This window comes from Corapipo altera, unplaced genomic scaffold, assembly GCF_003945725.1.
Source record: "Corapipo altera isolate COAL_440 unplaced genomic scaffold, ASM394572v1 2, whole genome shotgun sequence".
Lineage (NCBI taxonomy): Eukaryota > Metazoa > Chordata > Aves > Passeriformes > Pipridae > Corapipo > Corapipo altera.
This window is the reverse complement of record NW_020884890.1, coordinates 8,417,737-8,429,368: the sequence shown is the minus strand read 5'-3', so window position 1 is coordinate 8,429,368 and position 11,632 is coordinate 8,417,737. Positions and strand designations below refer to the sequence as shown.

Here is an 11,632-nt window from a genome sequence, read left to right as displayed (position 1 = left end):
ACAGTTGCACAAAAATCTCCAAGGGGTACAGAACATCAGAAATTACTACCTGGTAGCATTTTTAGTTGTGATGCAACAATAAAAAAGGTCTTGAAACATAAAAGGATAAGTATGGACCACATACGCATGCCAAATATGTAACCAGAATAGTTATCTGGGAAACTGGAGGAGAGCTGTCTGAGAAGTGTATTTACTCACTGCCAGTTCTTGGCCTGGTTAGAGCTATGTGCTTGAAAGAGCATTTCCCAGCACTTTCTGTTTTTCTCCCACCATGCAGCACTTTCCCTTCCCCACTCACAGTTTGGCATCAGAGTCTGCCAGCCCTGAACACTGCTGCAATTTACTGCTGAGTCATCACTTCACCACTGTCACAGAACATCATCATCACTGCTCTTACAGGAATATTGCAACAGCAACCTTTTGGTATGAGGAGAGAGGATTCCAAGACATAGGCAGTGGAAGAGCAGAGCATAGTAGGTTCTTTCAGAAAAAGCTATCTTCTTCAAAGGAAGTTCCCTGGGGTTTGTGATCACTGGTTTGGAAACAGCAGAATTAGCACTCCCCACACTTTCATCTCTGCTCACATGCTACACTTCCAGAGCACCCAAAGGATCAATGTTCGAAGGCAATGGGAACTAGAAGAGACTTCCGTTGTTTATCATGGTGTTGCTGAAGTCTTCTGGGGTTGACAGATGCCACTGCAGAAGGTTAATAAGATGAAAAAAGCTCTTCCAGCTGGACCGTAAGAGGGATTATGTCTGAGCAGCAGATAAACAGATTATTCCAGAAACAGACACTGCTTTTTTTTAAAACTTCGTCACTCTTGTCTTACCACTCCAGTCCCCCAGGTTAGAAGTGTGTGTGTTGAAGGGGCTTGCCCAGCTCTTGCATTCTGGCACCTGTTGCACTCTGCCTAGTTGCAATTCAATGCAGTCCAAGGCTGGGGACACCTGAAAAATAATAAGACAAAAGACGTCTGGGGATTTGAGTTCGTTAAGAAAACAGAATTCTTCTACTTGACTGAAATATTCTTATTTCCTGCATGATTGCTCTTGAAAACTGTGAATGATCAATAGACAGCATGCATTTGAAAACTGGATTAATATTTTTGATCATTTGCCTTGCTCTCCAAGTTCAGGGAAGCAGAGGTAAGTTCACGTATTAAAGGTTTAGATTAATTTTACATTGCATATGTTAAGAAACAAAATAAAGATCAGGAGTTTTCATATTACAGAATTTTGTGTTTGGAGTGTAGTGTTTTGACAATTCAACTAGAGACAGTACAGTTACTGACACACTGTTATAAAGCTGAAAAAGGAAATGTTGGCCTTAATTCTCATGTATGTTTCCCAGGCTTTACAATCTCAGTAAGAGATGCCATCTAGATCCATTTTAGCTGAATATGTTCTGACAAAATATAATTTCAAAAGCAACTATAATGAAGATGAAAAACAGTTGAAAGAACATCTAAGTGCTGACATTGTCAAAGACGGTCTTTCATCCTGGAAAAAAAGAGAAAATAGTAAAATCTATCTTTGCCTTTACTAGCCACTGTCAGAAAAAAAGGTCAAAAACTTTTAGATAGACAAATTCTGGAGGAATACACCATGCTGACAAATATGCAAAAATCAGCAATACTAGTAAGGATTACTGTAATAATAATTGTAAAATGATTTGCAAGAAAAAAAATACAGACAACTCCTCTGTACTTAATTCAATAGCTAACGATGACTCATTTTAAAAATATTAAAAAGTTCACAGCAATTTCAAAGTTTCTTCAACAACAAAAAAGAAAAGATGGCGATGTGATTTTTCCTGATTAGTTCTATAGTCAGTACATTTAGAGCTTTGGTGAATATGTTTAATTTTGGAGGAGGTTCCTTAATAACATTTACATCTATGCTTTGATATTTACATAATTGAATTAAAAGCCAACATAACAACTGCTTTATGTGCCCCCAAGTCAATGATTTCTATTTTTATGTCAATCTCAGGCCTGTTAATTAAATGCAAAGAATGTAAAATGATAAAAGAGAAGTATCCTCAATGTTCTCTAAATATTTGTTAAAGAGACAGTGTGAAATATAGTCTGCTGTCAATACTATTTAGAAAGTTTTATTTGCACTTTTTGTCTTGCTTTTCTTTGCACAGATTTTCTGTAAGAAATACAGAACACAGTTCTTATATGTCACCTAAATGATGTAAATCTTCTCCAGTGGACAATTAAAGTACTGAAAAAAAATCCCTGGAGAAATGTACTGTATAAGTTAACCCTAGATTCATATTGTGCTGCTCTTTGATTTTACTTTTTAATACCACGTAAATAGTGTCATTTAATCATTAATGATACTTTAGAAATGTGGCCAAAAATGAGAGAATGAGTGGTATTTCATGTCTGACAAGAAGAAAAGTTCTATCAAAATGCACTGGGTTTACGTTTAAGTTGCATATTCTATGATGGAAAGAGATAGAATGAATTCCAGACAATTCACGCATGCTTGATGGTATCATTGTAGTCCATATTTATAATTATGAACTGAGAAAGCAATAATGTTAAAAGTGGGATCATATAGTTTCACCCCACTGCAAACTGTGATTGTGTTACAACACATTTTGTGTAAAACACCAGCCAAATGCTGGGAGGCTATCTTGACAGGAATACAAAACTGTGTATCACCTCCCTAAGAGATGCAGTAGAAGACTTGCTACATAAAATGTTCATGAACACTCAGGAAACTACAACCAGTCATAAACTTTACTTAACATCTTGCTTATGTAGCAATGTTCAAATTTTCTCATTTTTGATGGCTTTCAGGGGAAAAAAATATTTCTATACATTCATGTGAATAATTAGAAAAATTCCTCCCCTTTATAAAGTATATATAGTATGCATAAATGTATAATAATTCCTTTTTATTAACATGTAGTCATGCCATGTATAATATTTTTTAAGTATGTTATTTCAAATATATGCACACAGACCTCAAAAAAACTTAATGGTTGTAGTAAGAAACTTCTTTTTCAAAGCAGAGATGCTTCCAGAACTGTTATTTTATGACTTAGCATTAGGGTCATACACTTAGAGAAAGTGTTTTTCAAAAGTACACAGGCTGTCCCAGTAGTCTGAACACTTGTATGAATCACTCAGAAGTGAACCTAACACAGATGTTTTGAGGGGTTTTTTTTGAGGCTATTCAAGTTTGCAGGACATGTAAACTGTGACAGGCTAGGAAATAAGAGACTGCGATATAAAATATCCCCATCTTAAATGAAAAAAACATACAGACAATTTCTAAATATTTATAGAGTTAATCAGTTGATATATTTTCCTCATTAAAAAAAAAACCAAAACAAACAAAACCTCAAAACCAAACAAAACTATCTTAAATTCAAATTCTGCATTTACTCACACTTATATTTCATAAAAAGTGGGTTAACTTTTTAAAAGTGAGGTTGGCTTAGTAATGTCTTTTGGTTCTTCCTCCCTGTCCCTATTTAAGGACCAAAAGCGTGCTTCTTCTAGACATTTGGAGGCTGTCCAGGAGCACCTTCAGTTCCACAGTAAACAAACAGGAAACTGTAGGAAGCAAAATAAACACTTTAGAGATACAGCGTTTAACTTTGGCCATAATTTTCCCACTGTCCTGACACAAACTGTCTCTAGCAATGGGAAGGGAAAGTGAGGGGAATAAAATCTTTGTAACAGCACAAAATCTATGCACAAAATCTGAATAGTAAACCGAACACCCAGGCTAAATACCAAAATCCAGAGAAGCTTTGAACACTCAAAACTATGCCTTGAGGCTGGATACATCCTGGCATTTGATACTGAGAATGTAAGGGAGCTAGAGTGCGTTCAAGGATGTTTTGTGTTACATTTTTATTCAGCAAGCAAATATTTGCTATTTACTCAGCCATTCCTTAGGACACAAAGGCTTTGTGTTTGCTCTGTGAAATCATTTTAATTCATTCTGACTGACCCCTTCCCACTAGGTTGTTCCAGTTCAGCAACAAATGTTGCAGATCTTCATTACTATAATTGCCCAATAAAAAAAAGGGTTAAGTAAATTTGTTAAGCCAAAGGAAAAGGTAATTCAAAGAACATAAAGCTGCAAAGAAAGAAAGAAAAAGACATCTGCCTTTTGCCCTAATATTATCTTCTACCTTCATCCATAAAATAAGAATTATCAAGTTAAAGTTAGGTTTCTTGGTTATGCTTATAAACAAATGAAAAGTAAACCTTTTTTTTTTCCCCCTTCCCAAGCAAACATAGCACTGCATTTTATATGGGTTTTAACGTACTAATTTTCTGGCTAAAAGCCAAACTTGAATACAAATACTAGAACATTGTCACTGAATCTTAAAGATTAATTCCAGAAATAGTCACACCTGTGACAAAAGGATCAGTGAACTATATGTGAATGAACAGCTAGGTATGTGGGATTTTTTCTCTGAAAACACCTGTGGACAAGATTACTATTAATAGGATTTCTCCTTTTACAGGACATTAATTTACAGGCTGTAATAAAATAACCCAAAGTCTTAACCTCCCAGAAATCCAGATCATTTATCCTATTCTTTATTTCTCATCTAACTGTGGAGTCCCTATGGCCTCAGCAGTGCACAAAGTGACATGGCCAACATCCATCAGATGTAGTCAAACAGTGTCTTCTTTCCAGAGGAAGACAGTTCTTCTTCACAGAAGGAAAACTGTGTATGCATTCTACTACGTGCATTTCAATGTTTTAAAATATTTTATATATGTTTTCCCCCTGCTTTTCTACCTCTGTCCAACCTAGTTCCCTTGGGATTAAAATTAGTTTTCTGCTCATTTTCTATCACACAATCATTCTATTTTTATCAGGAATTAGGTGCACTATCCTGCACGTTCCATGCATTTTGTACTTCGTAAGCCCAAATGTGCTTTAATTTCTTCCCTTTACGAATGTGTGATGTTGAATAACACGTGCTAAAAAGAAATATATATCTCTCTCTCTGCTTTTATATACATGTATACTAACATTTAGTCACTGTCAGCTGCTATTTACTGGACAGACACTTCAGAATAGTAACCTATCTGGAAAACATACGATTAACTATCATCTGGGAGTACCCTGACACCTGCCACAGTGTAGGTGTGTTTTTATACCCTTACATAACAGCACACCTTATCACTGTATGCAAGCATACCACCAGTCTGACAGAGTAACACTATCATCATTTCACAAAAGCATGAGGACCTGAGGTATAACTCAGAAATTGAAGTCCTGACTTGAAAGAAGCATTGCAGTCCTAAAGCAGGACTGCGAAGAGTTTGCTGGGCTGATTCTCAGAGCAACTGCCTAGTCATACAGACATTTGCAAATTAGTAGAACCCAGACTCATAGTTACACTAATTGTACTTAGGCCACCATGCTTTTCTTTTCAGTGGTGAGGTTCTACTAGCTTTTAAACTTCTACTTTGGTGCAGAGCCGAAATTATCTTCTTATTGGCCACTCTGAATCTTTCAATACCTCTCTCAGATTTTACTCAATTGTATATTAACAATCTTAGTAAGCCAGTTACCTGAAATACCAGGTTTAGTGGCTATGTTCTAGGTATACCTTTCATACATATGAGTCAACACAGATCATAGAAATCCCAGGAGTTTCAGGTAGGAAACAGCAGCGCACTCATCTTTCATTTTGTGATTTCACGGTGACAGCACAAAACAAAGATGGTTCTAATTGAGTTCTTTTCCCTTTCCTCTTCTCCATCAAAACTAGACAAACAAGTTGCCATGCTTAGATCAAGAACTGGACTAGGTGTCCTCCAAACCAAACTTGGTCTATGCAACTTGATACATAACTAAGTTAAATAAGGTTAAGTCCAAGTCACTCTGTGTCAAAATGAGATGGAGTCAATTAGTCAGAGACTGTAGATTGTACTGCAGGATAAGTGACCCTAAAGCATGAGGAAAATCAAACTGTTCCAAATACACAAGCTGAAGCAAAGAGATGGCACTGGGGCTTCTGGCAGCTGGAAGCATTCTCTTATGCCAGTCACCCTAACTGTCATCATCATATTTGAATACAGGTTATTCTGTATTCAATAAGCTCATTCTGCACCAAGACTCTTTGCTGTCTATGTCAATATTTCAATAGTTTTGATAGTGTGAGTCAAAGTATAACTGCAACTTGAACTTACACTGTGTCACTGGCTTTCTCAGAGGATAGCTGTACATCTCAAGAATGACTACTCAGAAAAATAACAGCAGAGGTGTTCAACTTAGTGTTTCATCACTACAGATTGGGTGCATGCCTCCAAGAACTACTTAAACATTTAAAGCATTTTCTTGCATCCCTTGATGTAAACCGTATCAGTTAATAGAACAGCCTTTCAGGTCAGATGCTGCAAAGATGGCCAAGGAAAAACAAATAGATACACATTTCATATGTCAACATTAAAAAAGTCATTTTCAATGCTGTTTCTAGTCCAGATTCTGGACCTTAAGAAGAATGTTATAGGATTCAGAGGTTGGCAATGAAACCATAGATGGTCTTTGATATTTTCTAAGAATTCCAGTAGCAGAAGTTCACAGAGTTGATGAATAAAAATTTGTACTTTTCTGTCTGAAAGAGGATGTATAAATTTCTACCTTTAATGAGAGTTATTATGTCTAGAAAAACATGAGTTTCTCATGATATTTTTCAGGTTGGAAGAAAATGTGTGAAAATCACATGCTGACTCATAAAGATTTCAGCATGTTCAGTATTTGTGGTTGGTACAGACAACATTTAATGTGAATGTGGATTCATCATTAGTATAGAACAACTATATTCACAAAAGCAGGAAAAGCTTATCAGTGGCATATTATGTTTTCTATTCTCATCTATAATAAGTAGATAATTCATCATAATTATTTTGCCATGAATTGTATAGTTAGCACAATTCAAAGATATTACCAAATTATCTGGTTAGAGAGGGAGAAAAGACTATGTTTGCCTACTCCAGGGTCTATGAATAAATTTCATAAAACTGGCTTCAAATTATCTTCTTACCTTTCTTTCTGAAGTTGGTTAACAATTGCATTTCTCCACTTGGCATAGGAAACCACATGGTTTTGTGTATTTGAGAGGAGGGGAATAGCCGAGGGATTATGATATTTGCTTTAGTTTCTCTGTGTTACCTACTTGCCAAAATTAAATTCTTCACACTTATTGAAATCCAAAAGCACATTGGTTGATGACAGTAGTGACCTTTGGTACCGAAACGTAAATCTAGGTTAATTTAAAGGGTTCTGAAAAAGGACAATTACCTAATGCCATCTCCTAGCTTTGAATATAAAACCATTAAACCAAAAAGGTTTCGAGTTTTTAATAAAATTTACCCATTTACTAATATCATAGATTTCAAAATAACTTATTCTTCTTCAGATTTGTTTCCATACATGTTCTGTAATGTAGATTGTTTCATTATAACCAAACATTTAGTATTTTTAACGTAAGAATAACAACAGGAATATATCGCGTAAGGATTCATGGGAGCCTTACCTTATTTGAGCACTGTTAACAGTAACTGTGTTCCTCATCTTCCATAAACATTTAAAGAAACATCCTCATGCATTTCTGCCAAGAAGCAGATTTATGAAAACCCACCATTTTCCCGGATTCTCAAGAAAGAAAATCCCTTGGTACAGATCTATTTTTAAAAATTAACCTAGTCTTTAAAAGGTTGAAAATTATAGAACTTACCTTTTAAGCAGAAGCCAGGAATTCCTCTCCTGTGTCATAGAGAGCTTGAATGCAGCTTGGGAATATGTGTAAGGTGATGTTTTGTCATGGTGAATCCAAGCAAGAGATACAGGGTTCAGACCAGTATTGTCTCCACTGCACAAGCAGGGTCTAGCACTTCCCTGATGTGTAAGGTGATGCTGAGTCTTATGTCACAAGATATTAGAGGTACATGAAGGGTTCTGTATTGCTGGGTGTAACCAGTTTGGTGGTACTTGTACGGGAAGTTTGCTAGGAGATGTTGGCCAGCTTACCACAGTTTAACCTTACACTGGAGGCCTGGACCTGGCCCCCAGAGCACTTTGCCACAATGAGATACCCAGGCCTCACTCCACAGGCAATGTTACTATTAAGTCACATTTAAGAATAGAATTCACAAACTCAACATACCAAACAGGAATTACCAAACTCATCTTTGTCAATATTTTTTCTGAGAAATTAGAATTATTCACTTTTAATATAAATGCCTTAGCCCTCTTTCCCTCTTTTAGAAACAGAGGCATTCTCTTCTGACCACAATTCCTCTTCTTCTGAAGCTAAGCATCAAAGTCAGCTGCTTATCTTTCAGCAAAACTTCCCCACAGTAGTGGATACTGCCCTCTTACCCAGCAGTTCACTGGCTAAGTGCACTAAACCTGGAGAACTGAGATCCAAAGTGAGTTCCCACCTGTACCTTAGCTACCCCAGTTAGAGACCAGATGAGACCCACCAGGACACAACAATCATTTTGGCTGAGTCCCCTTAGTAATTCCTTTCAATGTTCTTTTACTGTGTGCATTAAAAACAGTTAAATAATATATTGGACCCAAAGATAACTACAAGCAAGCCATATAATCTTGTGTTTAAGGGCACTGAGCTCTCAGAGACAAGACCTGAGCAGATTAAATATTAGCATTAATTTTTCTAACATGGAATTCCATACTCTGAAGTTTTTAAAACTGTGAGCCTTTATGGTTGTAAAAACAAGTTTGGACATGCAATGCAAACACAGTTACAGTGTCTGAAAAAGCCCTGGCAAAGCAGGCCCGAACACCAAGAGTACAAGAAAAGGGCCTCCACTTTCACATCTGTATAGGAAGATAGACGTTGCATGATTCCCTGAGAGAAGATAGGTGCTGCTCTTAGTACTCACATGCAGGATCTAGGTTGCATTTGATGATAAGGCCATGCCATATTTTAATCTGTTCCTGCTCATCTAAGCCCCTTTGGCTCAGTTAGACTCTTCACATGCAAATGACCTGAGGAAATATGGCATGACAAAAAATAAAAATTTAAAAGGAATATAAGGAGAGAACATGTCACGGGCAAGTGCCACTAGAACATGGGATCTTCACTTGCCATGACAGGAGGAGACTAGTTGTAGGTAAGAGTCTAGGATATTACCTCTCTTTGTACTTTCTGTGCTTCATCTGGTGTTTACACTGATCAGCCCTTTAAGAAATCTCAAGATCAACTTCCCATAACCAGTCGGCCACGCTTTGGTTACTGGCTCAGTTATCAACATAGGACTGTTGGCCGCACTATATATTTAGCAGTAACACATTTACAGGATCTTTGCTGAATTAAACTTGATTAGTTTTCTTCATCATATTTCAGCAGTTCCCTTAAATAAGCCTTAACTTTTAATTAACAACTATTTTATTTTGTGGGCAATACATCTCATTTATCAATCAAGCATTCCTCTCTATCCTAAGCACATCCACTTACTTTTCAGACTCATCTGCTTTTTCACACATTTCAAACCTTGTGATGATTTAAGGATGGATTACTCAGACTTTTGTCACCTTGAATTTTGCTGCCAAATCTTTAGTTACCATATCTTAAATTCTTATCTTTGTATACAATAACATCTAAATTTTCTCAGGGCAAACTAAGAGTCTACTGCCAAAATTATGCTGCCGGTAAACGTTCCTACACAGAAATTGTCTACATTGCTGGAAAAAACCCAAACTACAAACACCAAAATTGGAGGCCTCCCAAAACTGATACTATTAAGAAAGAGAAATTAATAAAGCTGTATAGAGAAGCATCCACTATAGTTATACGAAAAGGTATGAATATGAGCTTCTTGCTCCTGTGTTTATAAAAGCAAATTTAAAAAAACAACCAAACAAACAACAACCCCCCCCATGCTGACCAGTTATCCAAATGGCTTTAAACTCTTTCTCTAGAATCCAGTTCAATAATGATGTGCTTCTCCTTTTTCATAATGCAGATTATTAAAAACACATAAGAATTCTCACCTTTGAAAAATATTCCTCCTGCCTTGTTAATTTAGTTATGGTATAAATTTGATAACACAGGTCTCAAGAGACACAGAGGAGAGGCCTGACCTAATTCCACAGATTTCAGATTTTTATTTTGTGAAATGAATACTATTTATCTGCCTGGAAACAAAACCTGAAGAACAGAACTATGCACTTGAGATATCAGTATGGATATCAAAGCAATTTGATTAGATCCCATATGAATTTGATTGCTGTATCATATTTTGGAAATTGCTTTATGGTATTTTGGAAAAATTTTGTTATATATGTTTGAGTTCAGAACCAGAGGTCAGGAACTCCAGATTTTAATAACAGCTGACAGAGACTATGCAGACAAAACTGCCTCAATGTTTTTCCTCAAGTATGTCACTGGAAAATGAGGACAATGGTGTAGATTCTTTCATGTGAGAATAAAGGAGGAGAATTACAGCTTTGGTTAAGACATCTTGGAGAATAAGCTGAAGTACACTAAACTGTTAGCAGACTTATATAGTTGTCTGCCCTTCTGGCCTAAAACTATCAAAGAAAACTCAAAATCTTAAATATAACTCTTAAAGGTAAAACAGAGTTAAACGACAGAGTTAAATAAGAAAAAGTCAAATTGGACAATGTTTATTTAGGGTAAACTTTGAATATTTTAATTACATATGTTTATTTCAGAAAAAAGGTTGAGGACAAAAAAATTTAGAAAGATTACTTATTTTAAGAAAAGCATACCAGCATAGTATCATTGGGATTTTTTACATGATCAAATGATGTACCCTGTAAAATTGTACCTCTCCAGTTTACTCTATTACCATGTTGTATGGCAATATTGGGCAGTCATATGGAGAGAAGGGCTGATGCTTTCTCCAATTCAAAGTTTGCTTAAGTTTAGTTAAAAAGTGATTTCAAGGAATTATGATAATAAGAGTTAGTCTAGTAATGGAAATTTACTAACCAGAAGGTATAAATTAAATTAAACCTATTACAATAGAGATACTTTAGAAACAGACCCCTCAAAGGAGAAAAAAAAATGAACATTGAAGGGAAAGAATGAAAAGAGAAAGAATTTAAATCCATCCAAAACTGGCTGGCAGAACAGCTCTAACTGAAGCAGAAAAAGTATGGTCATTTTCTCAGCCTGAAAAGCCCAAAAAGGGACTCTAACCTAGAGAGTTTGAAATCATTACAACAATCATTTGAAAAGAATCTCCTTTGTCAGTCTTATGAACAGTATAGTTCTTAATTCAAGTTAATGACTTAGGGATAAATCCTGGAGAAGAAGTAAATCCTTCAAGAAAGGCCTCTGCTTCATACAAAAGCTATCAAAGAGCTTAGTTACAAAATCCTCTGCCCCAGTTGGTCAGGCTGCCTGGGCAGCTGGTCTGTTGCAGTTAATATAAATTGCAAAAGGTACACCTTGTAAAAGGACTTACAACTGGCTACCTTCCATGTGGATATTTGGTCTTTTCTCCTAAGGTATTTCAGGAGTCTTCTTTGAGGTTTCAATGGCATTGGATTTGTTCTCTCATCTCATGTATCATTCAAATAACTCAGTGTCTCAGTTGATGCAGTGTTTGGCTACTTGTGGTTTCTGATTAACTTAGCGA

At 36.1% G+C, this 11,632-nt stretch overlaps 1 protein-coding gene across 6 annotated transcripts in view; it reads left to right on the top strand.

The window, feature by feature from the left end:
- Positions 1-937: 937 nt before the first annotated feature.
- The window catches only part of IMPG1 (interphotoreceptor matrix proteoglycan 1), a 57,515-nt gene continuing 46,820 nt past the window's right edge, over positions 938-11,632 (top strand). For 4 of the 6 annotated variants that reach the window (XM_027645130.1, XM_027645126.1, XM_027645124.1 and 1 more), the window contains exon 1: positions 938-1,148. In XM_027645130.1, coding sequence (XP_027500931.1) covers positions 1,082-1,148 — 67 coding nt within the window. In that variant the 5' untranslated portion in view covers positions 938-1,081. Of the gene's footprint in view, positions 1,149-7,784; positions 7,803-7,858; positions 7,942-11,632 lie in introns of those variants that run through there. The other 2 variants (XM_027645127.1, XM_027645125.1) reach the window with 2 other exon arrangements.